The following is a 24,044-nucleotide window of genomic DNA, read 5'->3' on the forward strand; positions in this document are numbered from 1 at the left end:
ATACCAAAATGAGTGTGCATTTTATTCCTTCCTTGAGTCAAATGTGATGAGAGTAAGCTTCATGTTTTCCCTCTCACCTCCCCCTCTTTTTCCCTCCATTGAAAAGTCTTTTTCTTGCCTCTTTTATGACAGATACTTTGCCCCATTCCATTTCTCCTGTTCTCCCAATATATTCCTCTCATCCCTTAATTTCATTTTTTAAAGATATTATCCCTTCCTATTCAACTCACCTTGTGCTGTGTGTGTGTGTGTGTGTGTGTGTGTGTGTGTGTATAATCCCTCCAACTACTCAGATACTGAAAAAAGTTTCAAGAGTTACAAATATTGTCTTTCCATTTAGGAATGTAAACAGTTCAACTTTAGTAAGTCCCTTATGACTTCTCTTTGCTGTTTACCTTTTCATGCTTCTCTTGATTCTTGTGTTTGAAAGCCAAATTTTCTTTTCAGTTCTGGTCTTTTCATCAAGAATGCTTGAGAGTCCACTATTTCTTTGAAAGACCATTTTTTCCCCTGAAGCATTATACTCAGTTTTTCTGGGTAGGTGATTCTTGGTTTTAGTCCTAGTTACTTTGACTTCTGGAATATCCTATTCCACGCCCTTCAATCCCTTAATGTAGAAGCTGCTAGATCTTGTGTTATCCTGATTGTATTTCCACAATACTTAAATTGTTTCCTTCTAGCTGCTTGCAATATTTTCTCCTTGACCTGGGAACTCTGGAATTTGGCCACAATGTTCCTAGGAGTTTCTCTTTTTGGATCTCTTTCAGGCGGTGATCTGTGGATTCCTTGAATACTTATTTTGCCCTCTGGTTCTAGAATCTCAGGGCAGTTTTCCTTGATAATTTCATGAAAGATGATGTCTAGGCTCTTTTTTTGATCATGGCTTTCAGGTAGTCCCATAATTTTTAAATTGTCTCTCCTGGCTCTATTTTCCAGGTCAGTTGTTTTTCCAATGAGATATTTCACATTATCTTCCATTTTTTCATTCTTTTGGTTTTGTTTTGTGATTTCTTGGTTTCTCATAAAGTCATTAGCCTCCATCTATTCCATTCTAATTTTGAAAGAACTATTTTCTTCAGTGAGCTTTTGAACCTCCTTTTCCATTTGGCTAATTCTGCTTTTGAAAGCATTCTTCTCCTCATTGGCTTTTTGAACCTCTTTTGCCAATTGAGTTAGCCTATTTTTCAGGGTGTTATTTTCTTCAGCAGTTTTTTGGGTCTCCTTTAGCAAGGTGTTGACCTGCTTTTCATGTTTTTCTTGCATCTCTCTCATTTCTCTTCCCAGTTTTTCCTCCACCTCTCTAACTTGATTTTCAAAATCCTTTTTGAGCTCTTTCATGGCCTGAGACCATTGAATATTTATTTTGGATGTTTGGGATACAGAAGCCTTGAATTCTATGTCTTTTCCTGATGGTAAGCATTGTTCTTACTCATCTGAAAGGATGGGAAGAGATATCTGTTCACCAAGAAAGTAACCTTCTATGGTCTTATTTTTTTTCCCTTTTCTGGGCATTTTTCCAGCCAGTTACTTGACTTCTGAGTGTCCTCTCCACACCCATCTTGACTCCAGATCTACCCAGCCAGCACTTGGGGTCTGAGATTCAAATGCTGCTTCCCAGCCTCAGGGCTTTCGGTGGGGGCGGGGCTGCTATTCAGTGTGAGATTAAGTTCAGCTGCTCGGGTGGGGGCAGGGCTGCCTCACGGGGCTCGGTTCCCTCAGAGGGTTTACCTGGAGACCTTCAACAATGGATCTGATTTCCTGTCTGCTTTGGGAGCTCCTGTCTGCTGCTGCCTCCTGAGGGGGCATGAGTTATGGACACACCCCACTCCCCTCTAGGCAAGCTCAAAAGACCCTCTCACTGACCTTTGGAGCCTGTGGGTGGAGGGACCTGTGCAGCTGCTGGAGATTCCATCCCTGAAGCCTGCTCAGATCTGCTCCTCTCGGTGCCATGCAGCCAAGGCAGGGCTGGGCTCTGCTCTGGGTCCAGGGCGCGACAGACCTTTGATATCAGTTTTTCAGGTCTCTCTGGAACAGAAATCTCTACTCCATTGTTCTGTGGCTTCTGCTGCTCCAGAATTTGTTGGGAGTTCTTTACAGGTATTTTATGGGCTGTGGGTTAGGAGCTAGCATATGTGTATCTTTCTACTCTGCCATCTTGGCTCCTCCCTCAAGAGTCTTTCTTTACAGGTATTTTATGGGCTGTGGGAGAAGAGCTAGTGTATGTGTATCTTTCTACTCCACCATCTTGGCTCTGCCCCCCTTTCAGACATTTATTAAGCCCCTACTACATGCAGAGAACACTCTGGTAGGTTCTGGTGTAGATAAAATTGAGACAAGGCAGACTGCCTTCTCAGAGCTTCAAGCTTAATAATGAGGGGCAAGGATCCATAATTAGGTCTTCCATACATCAGTGGACCCTTGAGGTCATTGGCCTGGGTGTTCCTCCCAAAGGTGAACATAGAAACTGCTCCTTGCTTTCTTAGCCTGAGCAAATCCCATCCATATCTTTTCATAAATTCTTCACTCAGGATCAAAGCAACACACAGAATTCATGCACTTTCAGAGGTGGAAGGGACTTCAGTGGTCCTCTGACTCACATCTACCTGAAAAGAGCCCTTGCTACAACACACCAAATAAATGGTCAGCTATCCTCTCTGCTTGAAGACCTCCAGTGAAGGGGAAACCCACTACCTTCCAAGACAATCCCATTCCACTTTAAAAAATCAATTTTGTCTTATTTTCAGTTCCAAATTCTCTCCCATTTGCTTCCTCCTATTAAGTCAAGAAAGACAAAACCCATTACAAATATGAGGAGTCAAAGAAAACAAATTTCTGCATGATCCACACTCAAAATATGTGTGTTTGTGTATATATAAATAGATACACACACACACACACACACACTCTATTCTGCCTCTCTTGAATCTATTGTCTTTCTGGAGATCCTTTCCACTTTTTATAGGTCCAATGGTAAGGAAACCTTTCCTGACATCCAGCCCAAATTTGCCTCTTTGGAATTTCCCCCATAGCATGTAGTTCTACCCTTTGGGATCAGACTGAATAAATCTAACTATGTGGGTTCTCTCCAAGCACCCAAAGACAGTGGTAGCCTATGCCCCATCAGGACCCCTTCCTCAGCATGCCTTTTAATCCTTGGAAGATACCAGGACCACTCTGGGGCTATTGTTGTCCATCTGCTGTCCCACACTCTTGCCACAGGACCAGCAGAGCCTCTTTTTTGGGGGATGGTCATGTCCTTGAATAACACATACAGAATTTACAGTGAGATGTTACATTGTAAACTCCCTGAGAACAGGAACTGTCTTTGTTTTTATTTATATCTGTATTCCCAGTGTTTAGCACATTGTAGTCGCTTCATAAAAATGATTATTTACTACTAAGACAAGATAATACATGACAATTAGGTAATAGAGACATAAATAAAGTGCTATGAATGGTCCAAAGAAGGGGGAAGTATTATTACTGATTGAAGGATCAGGGATAGTAACATTTTAAAAATGTGGTGATTTTATGCTTATACAATTGTAGGCTAATATAATGATCCATCCCACACTGAAGATTAAAATCCTTCCATGTCTGCTGGTCCTTTGGGGCTCTTAGCAACACAATCCTCCTGTGAACTTGCCACAGGGGATCATGGCAGGGTTTTTGTCACTTTCTTCAGGCACTGAAAGGGTACTAGTGGAGCCCTCTGACTGTCTACCTGTCTTTCCTCATTTGTACCACATGCCCAGCATGGATCAAACCTGTGATATCATTGACTTTGAGAGCTCTTTCAATACAAGGAGTTTCCTGTACCAATGCGGATTAGCATCTACTTTGTAATTTTTCATCTTGGAGAGTTGTCTGGAGGCACTGAAAAATTAAGTGACTTGCCCAGGGTCACACAGACAGTATATGTTGGAAGTAGGTCTTGAGCCCGTCTTCCTGATATCAAGGTTAGTTCTTTATCTATGATGCCACACTGCCTCAGCCCCACTCTGCCTCTCCCTGTTTTCCCATTCTTCCTTAATCATATATATGTACATATGCATAGGTGTAGATATGGAATAATTCTGAGTTAGAAGAACTCTTAGCAAAGGATCTTCACTGTACTTGAAGTCAGAGTTAACCTATAACTATAAATGGAATAAATTAGATTAACTCAACCATACGTATGTATGTGGGAAACTTAGACTATAAAATGCCACTTTTTTTGAGGATAGATTTAACATCTTTCAAAGTATTTATCCAAGATTCCAGTGAAGAGTATTCTCTGAATTCATCAAAGAATGAATCTCACTGATATAGAGTCAAGTTGAGAAAATAAGTTTTGTCCACAACCTTGACATGTTCACTACGGATCCCTTCTTGTCATATGATAGCAACCCTTTTAACTTATACTTTCAGAAGAAATAGGTAAAAATACTCATTAAAACCACATTACCATCTTGCATTGGCAGAAAACTCCCACAAATAGCATGTTTGAAGAAAGGATGCTGCTGAAGAAGTGAAAGAAATTCCAGGAAACAGAAAGGATTTAAAAAAAAAAAATGTCCAATTCAGAATTATCTGATAACCAAGAAAATCCAGTAACAGCAAGTTTATCTCCTGAAAAAGAAAATGATAAAAGTATTACTGATTTAGAAGGAAAAAACTTTGAGGAAAATCCTGAAAATGATGCTGACAAAAAGACCCCATCACCGTTAGCAAACCATTCTGGTATTACAGAGACTTCTGATCTAAATGAAAAAGATATCCTTACAGAATCTCAAGGAGATATTGACAACAAAGACATTGACAGCAAAGACACTGACAGTACACAGGCTGCAGTAGTTGAGGAGTTACCAATTGATAAGCTAAAAGAATCGATCACCTCCCTACCAGACGAAGAAGTAATGTATCTTATGGATGATAACTGTAGTGAGAAGGAAGAAGGAGAGAAAAAAGAGGAGGAGGGGGAGGAGGAGGAGGAGGAAGAGGAAACAGTAATAGAGGTTACTCCACAAACTTCTGAAGACTATGATAAAGAGTTACTATTTGAGAGTTACATGGAAAATGAAAACTTCAGGGTTAAGCTGAATTCCAAGAATTTACATAAATTTCCTAAAGGTCTTTTTAAAACTCAGGATGTAAAATATCTTTATTTAGATAACAACAAAATAAAAACTATTGAAGTGGAGCCAAATATGGCAGGTCTTGAAGTGTTGTCCATGAAAGAAAATGAGTTAATAGCACTACCGTCAGAAATTAAATTGCTCAGTAATCTAAGTGTGTTAAATGTCAGCCACAACCACATAACCTCCCTCCCAGCAGAAATATCACAGCTTGTCTGGCTAAGGCAACTTTTCTTGGATAATAATAATTTTTTGGAATTTCCTACAATACTAGGAAGTCTTGAAAAGTTGGAATTTTTAAGCTTATCTGGAAATAACCTAAAAGGTCTACCAGAAACTATGGCCAATATGAAAAATTTAAAAGTCCTCAATCTCAGTTCAAATCAGTTTTCAATATTTCCTAACATCCTTTGCTACCTTCTAAAGTTAATTAAGCTAAGTGTCTCAAAAAATCAAATAAGCAGTTTGCCAAAAGAAATCAGACAACTGAAGAATTTGGAAGAACTTTTCTTAGACCACAATAAGTTGACATTTTTACCTGTGCAAATCTTTCGGTTGCTGAAACTAAAAAGGCTCTATCTTGTTGATAACAAACTGGAATCTATTTCCCACAACATTGCAAACTTCAAAGAACTCAAGGTCCTCCATCTTGATAAAAATTTATTGAAACAGTTAAATAAAGAAATTTACTCCTGTGCTAAGCTAGAATATCTTAGCCTTAATGACAATTACTTAGAAATAATTCCCGGTAACATACACAGACTCAAAAACCTGAGAGCACTCTACATCAACCGAAATAAAATGGTGCTTCTAAATGAGGACATCTCCCATCTGAAATATCTCAAGGTGTTAGAATTTTCTAGAAATGCAATAGAAGATATTCCAATTGAAATAAAAAATTGCCATCAGATAAGGAAAATGGACTTGAGCTTTAATAAATTATGTGATTTCCCAATAGGCCTTTGTGCTCTGAACCTTCTTGAGCATTTGAACCTTAATGGAAATAAACTTTCAGAAATACCTGTTGACCTCTCATTTAGTAGACAATTAATTCGTTTAGAATTAAATCAAAACAATTTATCCTCCTTTTCTGACTACATATGTAAACTTACAAACCTCAATTACTTAGATCTTAGTAAGAACAAAATACCTCAAATTCCACCATCTATCTCCAATATGACTTCTCTCCGGGTGCTTATTTTAAGTGACAATACATTTGAAAATTTCCCCAAAGAACTGTGCACTTTAGAAAACCTACAGACACTTGATCTTTCTGAAAACCAAATACAGTATGTCCCTTCTGAAATCAGTAATCTACAAGTGATCCAGAACTTGGACTTATCCAACAACAGATTTGGATGTTTTCCAATTGAATTGTGTCAGCTATCTACCCTGAAGGAGTTGAAGTTATGCCAAAAGAATGGATGGAAGGTAAGAGAAGAATAATTTTTCACCCTCCTCAAGAGAAAAAGTATTTGAGTTTGTATTTTCAGCAATGAGCTTTAATGCATTTAACTTCTTAACTAAACCCCACTTGTTGCTCCCTTTAAATAAAGGTTACAGATACAGCTTTTAATAAGAGAGATAAACAGGAAAAAAAATAGCTTACTGACAGCTGGTGCCGGTAGCTAAAGTATCTTATCCCTCATGATTCTCTTTTAAATAAACATTAAAAGGTTACTTGTAGAAATCCTCTCTAAAATCATAGAACCATAGAAACTCCAAGTTGGAAGGGACTGAAGAGGTCCTAGAATGTAGCTCATAGCACAGTTACCTTCTATAGCTTCTTTGCCAAAGATCCTTCGCTTGAATACCTTGTGATAGGGCCCCCACTCACTAAGTCTGGAGGTATTTCTTTCCATTTTTGTACAATTCTGGTTGTTGGAGAGTTGCCAAAAGTTAATTGAGCTGAAATTTGTAGACTTCTGTTCTTGTACGCAAGAATCACCTTAGTTTTTGGGCCACTATATCACATAATGACTTACATTGAACTTGCTGTCTATTAGATTCTTTCTTGTTTGAGCCACTTTCTTGCTAAATCTCTCCAGTCCTGTGTTTATTTTAATGCTATTCTTCTTTCCTCTTGTTCTGTTCAGTCCACCATTCCATTCTGTCTTCTAATATTTTACCTGTCCCTCTCAGCTATGTGTTTTGATAGAAAACTTGATATGCCTACCAATTCTGCTTCCTTTCATCGATAAGAACAGAACTGGGCCAAAAACAGAGCCATATTGCACCCAACTGAAGATTTGCCTTCAGACTGGCAATGATTCATTATTTAATATTATCTAAATATTAAAAATAACAGCAATGATAATAATATTAAACAACGTTTCATATCGTCTCCATTTTGTTGCCTTGTTTTTGATTCATTACATTTTGTTGGGTAAATAAATGTTTTTGTTTTCATATTTTAATACACCCATTTTTTGTCTGATTGGATCTATCACTTTTGATTTAAGACAAGAGCTCTCCCATCCAGAATTAACCAGTTCTGAACCTACCTGTGTTATCATTCAGTATTCATCTTTATAAAGTGACTGTCAAGTGCCTTGATAAAATCCAGATTCTTTCATCTATAAAATGAAAAGGATATTTATTAATAGTTGTTGTTCCTGACACATAGGACTGTTGTCTCAAGACTCAAATAAGACAGGGTAGGCCAAGTGCTTTATACACCTTAAAAAATCTGCCAGCTATCTCTTCTTCTTCTTCTTCCTCTTCCTCTTCTTCTTCTTCTCCTTCTTCTTCTCAGTATTCCCTAGAACTATAACAGTTTACTGACCTTATTAAAAAAAAACAGGTTGGTCTGGCATGACTTATTCTTAATGAACCCATGCTGGCTTTTAAAGATCACCTCTTTCCTTAAAACCACCCTCTTAATAATTCAAATAATGTTTACTGATACTTATTTACTGCTTTAAGATTATACATTTTCTCATCAGAGCCTCACAGATGCATTGTGATCCAACTCTTACACTTTTATTAACCCTATTTTCCAGATGAAGAAACTGAGGCTAGAGAAATTAAGTGCCAGAACACAACTAATAACTGTGAATATGTCAGGGGTAAGGGGAGAATGGTTCATTTAAATTCGGGTCTCTTTGGACTCCAGGTTTGACACATATAACACTATGCCACACTGGCCCTTAAGAATTTGCATGAAACTGCTCTCAAGTTCATTGACTTATAAATTGAAATATTTAGCTTCCTTCCCCTTTATGAAAACATACAGTTTTCTAGAAAAATAAAAATGTACCCACTTCTCCATATCCCACCAGTATAGTTTTTAAATAATTTTAATTTATGGCTTTCTTTAATTTACATTTTTCACTGCTTGGTTGAGGACATAAATACATTTTTTGTAGACACATTAAAAACTATCTGTGTAGACCACTTATCCAGTGTAAAACAAGCATTAATCTTGTTTATTTATATAACTTTCTAGCATATTGTTTTACAGCTTTTATCAGTTATATTAATCACATATACAAGTTGTTCCAAAACCTTTGCTATAGTTTCAAACTATTAAAGCTTTCAAGTCACCCTATGGTTTCTTCATTTTGTTGTTTTCCTTTAGATAGTTAGTACATTACATTTTATTGGGGAAAACATTTTTTTTTACATATTTGAATACATTCATCTTGTGTCTGATTAAATCCATCACTTTTGATTTAGTAGTCAAGATCTCTTCCATTCAAAAAGTTAGTATATATGTGTTGTAAAGTATTCTTCTGGTTTTGTTTCTATATGCTGTATATTGTGTGTTTTGTTAACATTACTTCTTTGGATCATCTGGAAAACATTGCAGATTTTATGTGGGTTGAAGTATGGATCAAAGCTAATCACTTTCCATACAGATATGCAAATATCTTAACATCCATTGTACAACATTTCCTTTCCCCTTTCTCTACTGTACCATTACCTCTGTTTATTATAGGTTGACTCATAACAGTTTGAGACCATTTATTCCTGAAAACAATGATCCTTACCACTCCCTTACCATTTGGGGGGAAAAATGATAGCATGAATGATTTTTAAGGTGTAACTTTTTATTGAACTTTTGTTACAGTTAACCCAAGTTCCAGATGAATTGTCTAATTTGACTCAGCTCGAAAGCCTTGATATTTCACATAACACTATAAAAGAACTTCCAAAGAATATAGGAGAATTAAAGAGTTTGGTCAGTTTCAACGCCAATAACAACTTGATAAATGCTCTTCCATTATCTTTTGAATCTTTAAACAAGCTCCAGCATCTGGACATGAGTGGTGAGTACTGAGTCTTTCTATCCTCAGGGAAGTGAAAAAGAAGCTTCTGGATGGTAGACATGTTCTTCTTTTGGAAACATCTGTCAGAGCTGCAGAGTGAGTAGACAAGGACAGGGACATTTGAAGGAAGAGAAATGCAAAAGTCAAATCAGATGGGTACCAGTACTGGATTCGAGTACACGGTAGGGCGGAAAGAGCTTGGGTTTTGAGTTAGAGGTTCAGGATTACAACCCTGATTCTGCTCCATTGCCAGTGTGACCTCAAGCAGGCCACAGTTCATCATTCTAGGTCTCAGCTTGCTCAGATGTAAAATGTTGAGATTGTTTTAGGTCTCTTAAGCTCTTAAATTCTTAAGAAAAATGTGAAATCAATGGATATGTGCTTAAAGAAAAGATATGACTTAGTTCCTGGCCTGAAAATATGTGCCTCAGCTGGAGAAGCTGAATGCATGTATGCAGGTGTGTATGTATACACATGTTTTTATACATGTATGTATACACATATTTTGTATGTGGAGCTGGAGAAACCATATGTGTATGCATATACAGGCATACCTCAGAGATATTGCAGTTTTGCTTCCAAAGTACCACAATAAAGCACATATCATAGTCAAGCAAGTCACATGGATTTTTCGGTTTCCCAGTACATACATAAGTTATGTTAACACTATACTGTAGTCTAGCAAGTGTGCAATAGCATTATGTCTATAAAAATTTACATACCGTAATGAAAAAATACTTTATTGATAAAAATTGCTAATCTTTATCTGAGCTGTCAGTGAGAGTCTTCATCTTTTTGCTGGTGGAGGGTCTTGCCTCAGTGTTGATAGCTGCTCACTGATCAGGGTGGTGGTTGCTGAAAGTTAGAGTGGCTGGGCCATTTCTTAAAATAAGAAAACAATGAAATTAGCCACCTGGACTGACTCTTCCTTTCACCTGAACACTTACACTCCATTGTAGGGTTATTAACTGGTCTAATTTCAGTAGTGTAGTGTCTCAGGGAATAGAGAAGCCAGAGCGGGAGAGAGAGATGGGGGCTGGCTGGTGGAGCAGTCAAACCACACCTGACATTTATTGATTAATTTTGCTGTCTTATATCGGCGTAGTTCATGGCTCCCCAAAACAATTATAACAGTAACATCAAAGAGGATTACACATCACCATAGCAGATATAACAATAATGAAAAAGTCTGAAATACTGCAAGAATTACCAAAATATGACAGATACTATGTGAACACATGCTCTTGGAAGAATGGTACTGATAAACTTGCTCCACAGGATTGCAGCAAACCTTCAATTTGTAAAAAACACAGTATCTATGAAGTAAAGCAGATAAAACCAAATATGCCTTTTGTCAACAGCCAATCACATCACATGCGAAAATCGGGTTTATTACAAGAGTAATGAACATGCATGTGAAACCCAAAGGGTTCCTATTCCCTATGAAAATTTACATATTCATGACAGTATAACAAAAGGAGAAGAAAACAGGAAGGGCATGGCATGGGAGAGGAAAGGTGAAGTAACATCTCCTGGAAAAGGAGTAAGGCAATGGCAAAAGTCATTGGGACCGCTAGAGTAGACTATGAAGATAGGAGAGTCCACTTATCTGAGCTGCACAAGCATTTTACCAGCCTGGCACAGACTGGCTGGTGCTTGTCTTGCCTCCCAAGAGCACAAAGGGAATCCAGCTTGGGGTGTAAACAACAAATTATGTGAGCTTGGGGGGTGCTCCATCCTTGACACATTCAGGGCCTCCTCAACGCTGTGGGTCTAGTGTTTCTGGAAAATATGACAACTCAAAAAGACAAGTTCAGGGGACCCCTTAACAGCTCTAATCCTATACATGTGTGTGCATGTATACACTTATAGATGTACACTGTATATATACTTGTAGGTTTTACAGTGTATATACACTGATAAGTATGTTTACATAGATTGTATCAATGTGTTTATTCCACACACATATATAATGTTCATTTTCCTTTTTACCCTCTCTTGCAACTCCCAATATCTAAACATTTACCCTTCAACTCACAGCTATTCTGTGTTTTTCATCCTCTATGTACCTGCCCCATTTCACACTCATCTTAGTATCCATTTGAAAAAAAAAAAAAGCAGGAAACACTTTAAAGATGTAATAAATGGAAATGTACACATGGTATTAATGAACATATTGTCAGAAAAAAAGTATTAAACACTAAAATGTTTTTAAAAAGAAAAGTTTTACAATACTACAGATTCAGCAAAATGAATGCCTCAAGTCATGTCCCATTTGGGAAGGCTCTTTGCATCCATTCCCTAATAATACATTTTGTATGCAGTTCATTACTTGCATACATGCAGTGTTCCTCCAATAGAATGTAAGGTCTGTGAGCAATGAGATTGTAGCAGCTTGGTTGTTTATCTTAATCTGTAGCACAATGTTTGGCACATGAATCAATCAACCAGCATTTATTAAGCTCCCACTATGTGCTAGGTATGGTACTAGGGTTACAAGTACAAAGAATGAAACAATCCCTGTTTATATGGAGCTTACACTCTAACGGGAGAGAAGAGGAATACACATATAAGGATGTGAAACATAAATGTGAGGGGAATAAACAGAAATCAATCCAAAGTAGTTAAATAGCAGTAACGTTAGGAGAGAAGGCACTAGCAGATAGGAGGTTCAGGAGAGAGACGTCATGCAGAAAATGATGTTTGAGCTGCCTGTTAAAGGAACATGGCCCTGTAAGGTAGAGAGGTAAGATAGAAGTACACTTCAGACATGTGGGACAAAGAGGTTAAAGGATGAAGAATGGAAGAGGGAGGGTCATGTGTGTGAAACAGAGATAAGGCCATTTTGGCTGGATCAAAGAATGTGGGAGAGGGATTAACATCCCAAGAAGTTGGAAAGATAGGTTGGGGTCAGACTGCAAAAGGCTTTAATAGCTAAACAAAGCAGTTTATATTTTATCTATCTCAAAGGCAACAGGAAGCCAGTGGAGTTGGTTGACTAGGAGGGTAATAATCTGTGCTTAAGGAATACCATTTTGGCAGCAGTGTATATGATGAACTCCAGTAGACAGACACTTGAGGAAGGGAGACCAGTTAGGAGGAAGTTATAATCATCTAAATGAGAACCAAGGAATACCTGAACTAAGGAGTAGTTGTGTAAGTAGAGAGAAGGGTTGGATGTAAGAGATGTGGAGGAAGAAACTGAAAGATTAGGGTATGTGGGGGTGACATGAGAGTGAGGGACTGAGCACAGTGTCTGACATATAGTAAGTGCTTAATAAATACTTGTTGACTTGCTTGGGGTTGACATGTCAAACTCAGAGTAGTTTCCATTGAGGGATGAAGTCCAAAGTCGTGTTGTAAAGGGCTAAAGAGTCAATGAATCAAGAATGAGAGTAAATGGAACCTGTGAGTGGAGGCAATTTCCCCCCTTGAAGTTTAGTTGAGAAAAATGAGCAGACATTAGCTTGAAGAGATAATGGAGTCAATAGATGTGCTTGAAGTCAACAGGGAAGGCACCAATAGATAGGGATTTGAGAGAGAGGGCTTTAGGAAAATCGCTTTAATGACTGAAATGGAGGGTAAATTAGAGTGGGGAGAGACTTCGAGGCAAGTAGACCTGCCAGTAGGCTGTTGTAGTAATTGAGGCAGGAAGTGATGAAAGGCTGTAGCAGTGGTGGGGGGTGAGGGTGGTGGTGGCAGGTGTCAGAGGACAGAAGGAGGTATATTAGAGAGATGTTGCAAAAGTGAAATCAATAAGCCTTGGTAACAGCCTAGATATGGGGGAAGTGATGAGAGTGAGGAGTTGAGGATGACTTCTAGGTTGTAAGCCCAAGGGATTGAGAGGATGGTGTTGTCCCTTGCAGTAATGGAGAAGATAGGAGGGTGGTGGTGGAAGGTTTAGTGGGAAAGATAATGAGTTTTAGGTATTGTACATGTTGAGTTTCAGATCTCTACTGGACATTTAATTCAAGATGTCTGCAAGGCAGTTGGAGATTTGAGATTGGAAGTCAGCAGAGAGGTTGGGGCAGGATAGGAAGATTTAAGAATCATCAGCATAGATATAGCAATGAAATCCATGAGACCACCAAGTGAAGTCCATGAGACCACCAAGTGAAGTTGTATAGAAGGAAGAGAGAAGACTTATGACAGAATCCTGAGGGGCACCTATGGTTATAGAGCATGATCTGAAGGAAGATCCAACAAAGGAGATTGAGGAGTGGTCAGATAGGTAGGAGGAAAACCAGGAAAGAACATTGTCCCACAAATCTAGAGAGAAGAGTATCAAGGAGGAAAGAGTATCAAAGGCTGCAGAGAAGTCAAGGAGAAAGATGTGAGAAAAGGCCGTTGGACTGGCAACTAAGAGGTCAATGGTAACTTTGGAGAGAGCAGTTTCCTTGAATTAATGAAGTTGTAAGCCAGATTGTAAGGGGTTAAGAAGAGAATGATATGAGAGACATTGGAGGCACTGATTGCAACTGGCCTTTTTGAGGAGCTTATATACTAAGGGCAGAAAAGATATAGATAGTTAGAAGGGATGGAAAGATCAGGCGAGGGTTTGTTTAGGATGGGGGAGATATGGGCATGTTGGCAGACAGTAGGGAATGAGTCAGTAGAGAGGGAGAGACTCAAGGTAAGCAATAAAGTGGGGATGACAGAGGGGTCAGTCTGTTGGAGGAGGTGGGATGAAATGGGATCACTTGATCAACTAGAGGGGTTAGCCCTGATAAGGAGGAAGGCCATGTCATCATGTGAGATGAAGGGGTGAAGGAGAAGAGAGCAGCAGAAGCCACCCAAGCAACAGGAGATGAGGAAGAGGGAAGAAGAGGAAGCACATGGTGAATGGCCTCAATTTTTTTTTCTATAAAATATGAGACAAAGTTCTCTGCTGAGAAAGTGGGGACAGGAGGAACCATGGGAGATTTCTGGAGGCATGAAAAGGTTTGGTAGAGCTGTTGTGGAGAGTAAGAGTGTGAGCTGCTAAGGGAGGTACAGTAAGATTGTCTAACAGCATTGAGGGCCCCTGAGGTTATGTAACATAAATTTATAGTGCAGTTGTGTAATTGCTCCATCTTGGTTTAGCAACACACATATAAGAGTGAAAGTGATGAATGGTGGGAGTGAATCAAGGCTGAGGCTTGGTTTGGTGTAACTGGGGATATGATAAAGGGACTAAGGATTCAAAAGAGAAAGAGTGTAGAATTAAATTGATTTACCAAGAAGTCAAGATGAGAAGAGGAGAGAGTGGCTATTGCAGGAGAGATGGCTTGGGAGAAAACTGAGACGCCACAGTGCAGATAAAGAGTAGGGTTATGGAAAGGAAGGCAAAAGGAGGAGAAGAAGCTGATGGTCAGATGAGGGAATTTCAGAATTCTTGAACATGACTTTATAGTGTCCCTAGTCTGCATGGATGGAAGAATTTCTCCAGCTGCATTCAATAGACAGTTAATTACTGAATTGTTAGATCTCACAACTCACGCACAGAAAGTGAGTTTTCTATGAGCTTTGGGAATGACTTAATTTACCTAATTGAATATAAATTCCTGAAGGGTAGAAAATGGTTTTTCTTTCTTTTGTGTCCCCTGTGCTTAGCATAATACCTGACACAAAGTAAATGCCAGAAGGACACATGTTGTACTAATTTTCAAAAAGGGAAAGAGATTAGAGCAGAGCTTCCCAAACTTCTTTGGCTTACTGCTGCCTCCTTTAAAAAAAAAATTAATCAGCGCCACCCCCCCACCCCCCCCAGAAATCTACTTTTTTTAACTTTATTTTTGAAATTTGCATCATTTCAAAAATATATATATATTTTAAAAATGACATCTTAAATTTAATAATTTGATATACATTTCTTGCCTTGAAATTTTGATGGCACAATATTGCCTCATTTAACCATAAACAAGTCATTATACACATATTCCTGCAGATGCATGCTGGACTTTCCAACAATGCACTACATGCTCACCTGCCAACACTTGCTTGTTGGATCTGACCACTGATCAGTTATAACTTGCATTTTGTGTATTTATTTGGAAAATAATACAATCACTATGACTGTAACTGGTACAAAACAGATGAAAAATGTAGGTATGGTTTTTCAAAATTTTATCTTCTTTTCCTTATGCTTTCCACTGCCTCCTTATTTTTATTCAATGCCCCCAAGGCTACTACTGATTCCGCCCCCCCCCCCCCCCCATCATTCCAGTGCCTCTTCCAAGGGGTGGTTTTGCCCATTTTGGGAGCCTATGGATTACAGTTCACAAATTGTCAGTGAAAGAATTTAACTTTGATTTTGGGTAAATTCTAGAATGGCTCATTCAAGGTTTTTTGTTTTTGATTGTTTTTGATTTGTTGTGATTGTTTTTACATTTATATGGCATTTATTATGTATCAGAAACTGTGCAAAGTGCTTTTCAATTATTATCTCATTTGATCTCTACAACAATCCTGGGAGACTGGGACTGTTAGCCCCTATTTTGCAGATGAGGAAACTTAGGCAAACAGAAGTTAAGTGACTTACCCAAGATGACACAGCTAGTAAGTATCCAAGGCCAAACTTGAACTCAGTTCTTCCAGACTCTAGGCTTGGTATTCTATCCACTGTACCATCTAGCTACCCCAGTTATCCAAGTGATAGTGAATGTCTAACAAAGGAATCGGTACAAAGAGCCAGCATGTTGTCATTACAGCTATGTCAGACTTACCTGATTTCCTCTTTGAGGCAATGTTAGTAATCTGGTTGCAGACACAGTGTCCCTAGATTCAAGTTAAATGTAGGACAAAGTATTTCATGCTAAGCATGTAAAGATGAGAGAGGTGACCTAGGCAATTAGACAGGTGCCAAGCTGGTTGAATGGCAGGACTCAAAGAGACATCATTAATGGTCCAATTCCAAGTTGTGACATGTCCAGGAATCAGTGCTTAGCCCTTTACTGTTTAATATTTTTATCAATGACTTAGATCAAGGTATAGATAGCCTACTCATTGAGTTTGTGGACACTGGAAAGCTGGGAGGGAGTGCTTCCCACTGGATAATGACTGAGGGTACAAAATGATCCTGCCAAGCTAAATCAAAAGAATTAGACAAGATCAATGTAAAGTCTTATGCTTGGGTTCAAAAAATCAACTTCACAAGGACAAACTGGGGGAGGCCTACTTTGTCTATCTCTTGTCAGAACAGCTCTTCTGAGAAAAATATATGGCCTTGAGAAGGCTGCAATTTTCACATGAGTTATTAGGGTAGTGTGATGGTAGCCATAAAAACTAAAGCAATTGTAGACTGCACTAAGAGTGATAACCCACTTTCCAGGAAAGAAGGGCTAATGGCACTTCTCTCAGTCCTCTGGAGGACTGAGTTCAATTCTGAGGGTCACCATTTAGGAAGGAATGTCCAGAAGGCAACTGGAATGGTCACTGTGTGCCTTGGGTCCATCTCACACGAGGACCATTGGATGGAAATGGAGATGTTAGTTCAGAGAAGAAAATCATCGGGAGATATGATAGCTGTCATTAAGTACACGAAGGGCTAGGGCATGAAGGAAAGACTACCCTTGTTCTCTTTGGTCCCAGCGAGTGGAACCAGGAGCAGTGAGTGAAAGTTGCAAAAGGCAAAGCTGGGCTCAATGCTAGGAAACATTCTGTACCAGTTGGAGCTGTCCAAAAGTGGAATGGGTGGAAGTGCTTGAGCTGAGACTGGGTGACTGATGGATGGGTGTGCCACAGTGGGTGTGACTTTCAGGGGTGAGTTGGACCAATGTGCTGGTGGAGGGCTCTTCTAATTCTAAAATGTGGTGATTCCATGAAATCTTCATTAAGCATCCACAGGCAGAGCAGTGAGCTGTGCACTTGGGATGTTTGGTATCATGCTTGCTTTTACACTCTCACTGAGTGGGCCCTCCAGTCTGGCCATCCTTCCTTGTAAGTCCTCACACACTTCTGCTGAAGTTGGACTCAGAGGCCCTGGGTTTAAATTCTGGCTTGGCCATTTCCTAGCTGTGTGACTTCAAACAAATCATTTCAACCTTTCTGAGCCTCTGGAAGGAAATGGCACTTAGTTATCTGGGGTTAATAAAAACCCCTCACCTGAAGGGTTGGTGTGAGGATCAAATAGAATAATGCATTTAATAAAGCACCTTGAACACCTTAAAGTGGGGTATTCATTTTAGCTGTTGTTTATAGTGTTCCCTCCCCCCATCTCCACTTTCCACATGCCTTTCTTCCTTCATGGCTAAGCTCCAATGCTATCTCCTCCCTGTAGATTTCCCTGCTTCCTCCTACTCCCCTGCTGAGAATGTCTCCTCCCTTCTCAAATCTTTCTAGTGCACTCTGTATCTCTCCTTTGCCCTCATCGCTAACTACCTGGCAATATGCTTATTTGTGTACCTGTCATGTGCTTCAGTAGGATGTAAAGTCCTCGAGAGAAGAGATGTTTCCTTTATGTATCCCCTGCAGTTGGGCCAATGCTTTGTACACAGTGGGAACTTAATAAATGTCTTTTTTCCCCCAGAAAAGGAATGGGAGCCACAGGAATATAGCCTTCTTTATGTAAAGCTTTCTTTTTCTCTCTTGGCAGCTATCTCACTTTATAGACAGAAAAAGCCAACGAGCAGATGTGATGAACAGAATCTAGATTTTTTAAGCCTTGGACTTAATAACTATTCATTGAATGCCTCCCTAATTTTCTTTCACTGAAGATACAATTTGACTACTATTGTTTTTCCACTAGGAAATCATCTGACAATATTGCCTAATAGTCTCAATAATCTTTCTTCACTGAGGGAAATAAATTTTGATGACAATCCTTTGATTAAGCCTCCACCTGAAGTCTGCAAAGGGAAGGCATTAAATGTTATTGGACATTATCTACAGAAAGCTGAGGACAGAGATGGTAGGTGATGAATGGGCACTTTGTAAAAGAATCAGCTGAGATGACTTTGCATATATTTAGTCCTGACTTATCTCTACATATAATGGTCCCCCAGACTCTCCCCCTCAGTTTAACTTGAGCTACTCATGGTGCACAAACTGTTTCTTTTTGTATCCTCAGAGCCTAGCCCAGCCTAGCCAACTTGAACTTATTCAATGCTTACTGATTGAATGAATTAATATATCATTTGTAAATAACAAAGGTAGTTGTTATTAGATATGTATCAGAGGTCATTCCTGATTCCTTTATTTGTTACTATGTATTATTACACATATGCATGTAAATACTATGTATTGATTTTGTATATATCCTGTGCATACTTCTCTCTGAACATGTATACATATATACATTTTGCGTAGAATATAATCTCTTTGAGGGTAGGGACTACCTTCCTTTTCTATTTGTATCTCCAGTGGCTGGCACATAGTAGTAGGTGCTTAATGAATGCTTGTTGCTTGGATGACTAAGTGATAAAAATCAAAGTATGCCTGACTTTTCTGTGAGTTTAAAATATAATACCAATAATTCTGGTCCTTAAGACAAGATCCCTACTAATAAGTCCAAAAGGTAGAATACCCCCCTGGACAAACATGAATGAGTCTTTCCCCTGAATCTTGCCTCTTGTTAGAGAAGTAGTGGACCACAGGTGTGGAACATGGCCTATATCTTCAGCTATGGCCAATATGTTGGCGTTTTTCTTTACTTCCTTGTTACAAGAAAGGGTTCCATTGGGGAGAGGTTTGGAAGATGGTCATTTGGAAGTGACAGCAATGTGAAATAAGAGTATCAGAAAAACTTTTTTCTTGTTTTTAAAGAATTATTCCTTCCATTCAAGTAGCTCACTGACATAGTCAAAAATTCATCCACACTCATTATGGCCAAACTCAGATGAGCATCACCTGCTCAGTTCTATGACCACCCTAATCATAAGTCTGTGTAGCAGTGTGGTTTACAGAGGCAGCCGTAGATTGGATACATATGGCATCCAAAGTATCAGGATTTGAGACATTCTTGCCCAACAGTTGTAGCAAATAGATTAGCACTTCCCTAAATAACATCCTTTTGGCTACAAATTCCATTAGTATAAATCCTGTGCAAAATTTCTATTGCTACTGCCTATCTCGCAAAGCTTTTTAAAAAGATATATTTGATGTTTTTTTACATTGTTGTCATTTCCTGATGACACCCCCATTACCTCATCTCTCACAAACTCACACACACACATCCATACCCCTCCCCTTGAAACAAAGAGGTACAATACTTGCTGAACACGTGTGACAGCATATGCCTCATTCTGTTTCTGTAGTTCACCTCTCCTGAGAGGGGAGATCATTTTATTAATCGGTTTGCAGGAGTTGAGATGGGTTGGTGCATTGATCTGAGCTGTGAAGCCTCCTAAAAATTTTTCAGCAAACGTAACTGCTGTGGAACAAGGAGCTTTCACTAGCCCAGATCATGAAAGAAGGAGAATGGGGGAGACGGATAACTAGCCTGTTAATGGCCACAGAAATATTATAGTCTGATGTAAATGATAGTTAACTTAAGCTCTTGAAGAGGCCTGAGAATAATTAATCTATTATGGCATTTAGAAACCGTAAACATCATCTAGTCCTCTCCTCCCGTCTCTATGCTTCAGATTCTTTAGCTAGAAAAATGGGGGTTTGGGATTAGATTGTCTCTGAGGTATCTTAACTCTGAAGTTAAATAATGATGACATTGCCAAGAGAAATTAAGCAGGGGTCACAGGATGGGAGAAGCTATCAATTAGTGGCTGTTCTTTTTCTTTGAATTGTTGTGAACACCAGAGCTATGTGTGTTAATAAAATAAAATACAGAAACATTCCTTTGTAAGATGTGAGGGCACCTTAAAATTTCCCTTGTCTTTATTTTCAGAGAAAATCTTGCAGAAGTTGTTCAGGATCATTTCTCGCAATCTATCTGGAGCACACTTTGAGTTTTTCTGCCAAAAACTACAATTGAAGAAGCCAGTGATTGATGTCCTAATGAAAAAGTACTTCTGCATAATTAGATTTGTAATTCTCCCTTGGAAAGCATGTATCCATGTATAGAAATGAGATAATGCACGTAAAGTACTTAGCAAACTTTGTAATGCTAAATGAGTGGCAGGTAACTTTATGATGCCATACATATGTGAAACTCAGGTAGGTGGTGCACTGGATAGAGCACTGGGCTGGGAATCAGAAAGACTCTTCTTCATGAGTTCAAATCCAGCCCCAGACACCTACTAGCTGTGTGACCCTGGGCAAGTCACTTCCCCCTGTTTGACTCAATTGCTGATCTGATGATCAGGAGATGAACTGGAGAAGGAATGGCAGCTCCAGTATCTTTGCCAAGAAAACCCCACAAGGGGCATGAAAAGTCAGATGTGACTAAAACAACAACATATAGGCACATATATCTCAAAACAAAGTAAAAGCGATTTATAAATAGATGAATTATCTTCTGTTTATACTTCAGATAAGAATGCTAATTGCTTTTTGTTCGACTAACAGGTTGTGGTTTACTTATGGGCCATTAACTACTAACTACTAACTTTCCATTCCACATGAATATTTGAATTTCACAAATCCTGCTTGCCAGTGAGCCAAGCTCATTTACTAGTTTCAAGAGAGAAAGATCCCTGCTGTAGGAATGATTTCAGTAAACTAACATTTATCCTTTATTGTTGAAGTATGAATAGAATGAGAATTCATCAATTTAATTATCATAAAAGCTGAATAGTAACATTGTGACCTATACAGTATTAAGGTGATATGATGTTCCAATGTGGAAACATTTTTACTAGCATATAACAGCAATGATAATGTTGTACCATATGTTTACTCCATTTGTGTTAGTACAGAGAACAGGCAGTCTAGCTATCAGAAGAGCAGAGAGGAGGGCTGTTTGGGAAGATGAGTGCGCTAACCTGTACCCAGGACCCTAGAGATGTAGTCAAGGCATCAGACTGAGGCTACAGCACTCGTATTCTTATTGGTGATTTATGACAATGGTCCCTTACCCTTTTCATATGCAATCCTGGAGACATCTCTGGGCCGCTAGGTGGCACCACAGTGCACAGAGTGCTAGGCCTGTAGTTAGAAAGATGTAACTTCCTGCGTTCTAACCTGGCTAGCTGTGTGATCTTGGTCAAGTCATTTCACTCTTTTTGCCTCAGTTTCCTCATCTGTAAAATGAACCAGAGAAGGAAATGGCAAATCATCCCGTTATCTTTGGCAAGAAAACCCCAAAGGGTGTCATGGAGAGTCAAACTGACCAACAGAAGAGACATCTCAGAAGCAACAAATCCAGAACCGAGTTCATTACCTTTCCCCCAAACCTCCCCTCTTCTAGATTGTCTCTATTTCTGCCGAAGGCACCATCATCTTCCCTCAGCCCACACAGCCAGCTGGCTACTAACTCTTGGGGCTCCACTCTATTGCTTCCCATCCGATCCCTTCTCCCTGCATGCACTCCCTCAGGTCAGTCCTTCAGCACCGTATCCCTAGGTGACTGTGGCAGCCTCCTCAATGGTCACCCCTGTCCCAAGCTCCTCACCACCCCAGGCCCATTCTACACGCTGCTGCCAAAGTAATTTTCCTTCAGTGCAAAACTGACCATATGATGCCCCTTCTCAGTCAACTCCAATGACTTCCTTTTGCTTCCAGGATAAAACATGAACTTCTTTGTTTAGTTTTTGGCCCCTCATAACCTGGCCCCAAACTACCTTTCTTGAACCTAACCCATGAACCCCACAGGCTCATCATAAGCACCACACGAGATCTTAGTAAAGGGTTTAGTGCTATTCCTGGCATGTAGTAAGCTCTGAATAAATGCTTATTTCCTTCCTTTCTGTCCAGCCTCACTGGACCTCACTCCCTTTCCCACGCTTGAAGCCAAAATGGCCTTTTTACACACGACTTTCCAGCTCCCATCTCCATGGCTTTGCTCTCCCTATTCCCCTTGCTTGGAATACTTCTTCCTAAGTATCATCCAGAGGAAGTCTTTCCTGATCCCCCTAGCTGCCGGTGCCTTCTCTCCCAAACCACTTTGTATTGAATAACTTTGAACTTGTTTATATATGTTTTCTTTACATTTATCCAACACACACATATATACATATACATACATGTATACATACACACACATCTCCCCAGAGAGAATGCAAGTGCTTTCAGAGTAGGGATTGTTTCATTCATTGCATCGGTATTCCAGGGGCCTAGCACAGTATTGAGATCATATTTGGCACTTGTGATTGATTGATTAACATTCTGCTCTTGCGAACTATTGAACTGAAAAGAGAAGATGAGGAGTGGTCAAGTAGGACTCTGGCAGGATAGCTCAGAGGCAGTTGTTTTGGGGCTTTAGTACAGCTCTCTTGTGTGTCCTTGAGTTCTCTAGGGATCACCACCCCAGAGTCTAGGTCCTGAGAGCAACATTCAAGAGAAATCTGTGATGGCCCTAGAATTTCAAATTTAGCTGCTATGTGTTTGTTAAGGTTCTCTGTGACAAGTGCTAATTTTAGAGTGTTCTTGGTAAAGATACAAAGTGTGGCATTTGTATTTAATGAAAATACAGGCACTGATTTCCTGTAAGATTCATATACTCAAGATATCTGCAGTAGTAGTAGTAGTAGTAGTAATAGTAGCAGAAAAAAGGGAGATCTAGTGCAGAAAAAAGGGACTTGCATAAGAATATATGGCAGAAGAGTTAGGAATAAAATGGAAGCATGATGATGATGATGATGATGATGATAACTGTTAGTTCACAATTTTATGATAATAAAAAGTAAAGATTTTTTTTCTCAACTTTAGGATTGGAAGTAAATTGGAAGAAGCAATTCTTGAGGCCCTCAATATATGGAGAGTGGAAAAGGATCCACCGCTAAATCCTGCTGTATTGCGAGACCAGCTTATAAGAATAATAACTATAACAGGAATACAAGAACTGGTTGATAAAGCCATAGCTCTAAAGCTTAGTACTCAGTTATTCAAATTATAAATACTCTATAGAAATAAAATGAAAGCTTATGAGACATTTGTGCCAGTGGGTCTATAAATATGAATTTTAGAGTGATGGAATTGTTGTAATGAGCCAGTCTCTATCAACAGCTGGTACATAAGTGTCCAAGCAATCATAATAAAATGCTACACAGGTGTTTTTTTGACTTGCTGTGTTGCTTGAAAAATTAGGGTGTTGGTTGTTTTTTAAAAATAATTGATACAATTGTGTTTTTAATAAGCTTTTTTATACATGGGAAATTTTATTCTTCATCACAAATGTCAATATATCAACACTCGAACTAAATATGGTATGGTTCTCAAAACCACCTCCACAAATCTGAACCATATATCTTGATCAGATAGAATAAAAACATATTATAATAGCATTCACTTGAGGCAAATATTGCCTGACGATCCATTAATTAGGTATTGCTGCCAATCATACAATCAAGGATGAAGAGTTAGGGGGAGAAAAATGACTCATCTTGCCAGGCCTAGAGGCCTGAGGGCTACCCGAGTCTTCTTACCTCACCTCCCGAGGTCTTCGGTTGGCCAAACCGGATGCTCGTATGAGAGAAAGGACGTTCCAGAGTCGAACAAGGGTTGAGCTTTATTTCAGGGTCTAGTTACAAGTGCAGGGGAATTCTTCCTTAGGAGGGAGCGAAGAATCTCCCAAGGAGGCAAAGATCTTACAATAAGAGATTGGAAGTAGAAGTATAAGCGGGGA

The 24,044-nt window shown here is 39.2% G+C and overlaps 1 protein-coding gene and 1 long non-coding RNA gene across 2 annotated transcripts; one reads left to right on the top strand and one right to left on the bottom strand.

The window, feature by feature from the left end:
• Positions 1-3,755: 3,755 nt before the first annotated feature.
• Positions 3,756-23,505, top strand: LRRD1 (leucine rich repeats and death domain containing 1). Its single transcript, XM_072650029.1, has 6 exons — positions 3,756-3,959; positions 4,464-6,548; positions 9,190-9,388; positions 18,114-18,275; positions 20,208-20,325; positions 23,129-23,505. The coding sequence occupies exons 2-6, from the start codon at positions 4,554-4,556 to the stop codon at positions 23,313-23,315; spliced, it is 2,661 nt and encodes an 886-aa protein (XP_072506130.1). The 5' UTR covers positions 3,756-3,959; positions 4,464-4,553; the 3' UTR covers positions 23,316-23,505.
• Positions 4,452-7,701, bottom strand: LOC140530910 (uncharacterized). The gene is made up of 2 exons (XR_011976140.1): positions 7,622-7,701; positions 4,452-4,611 (listed from the first exon to the last, which is right to left on the bottom strand). It is a non-coding gene; the product is annotated as an uncharacterized lncRNA (long non-coding RNA).
• Positions 23,506-24,044: the final 539 nt, after the last annotated feature.

The sequence above is a fragment of the Notamacropus eugenii genome, chromosome 3 (genome assembly GCF_028372415.1).
Source record: "Notamacropus eugenii isolate mMacEug1 chromosome 3, mMacEug1.pri_v2, whole genome shotgun sequence".
In the NCBI taxonomy this organism is placed as follows: Eukaryota; Metazoa; Chordata; class Mammalia; order Diprotodontia; family Macropodidae; genus Notamacropus; species Notamacropus eugenii.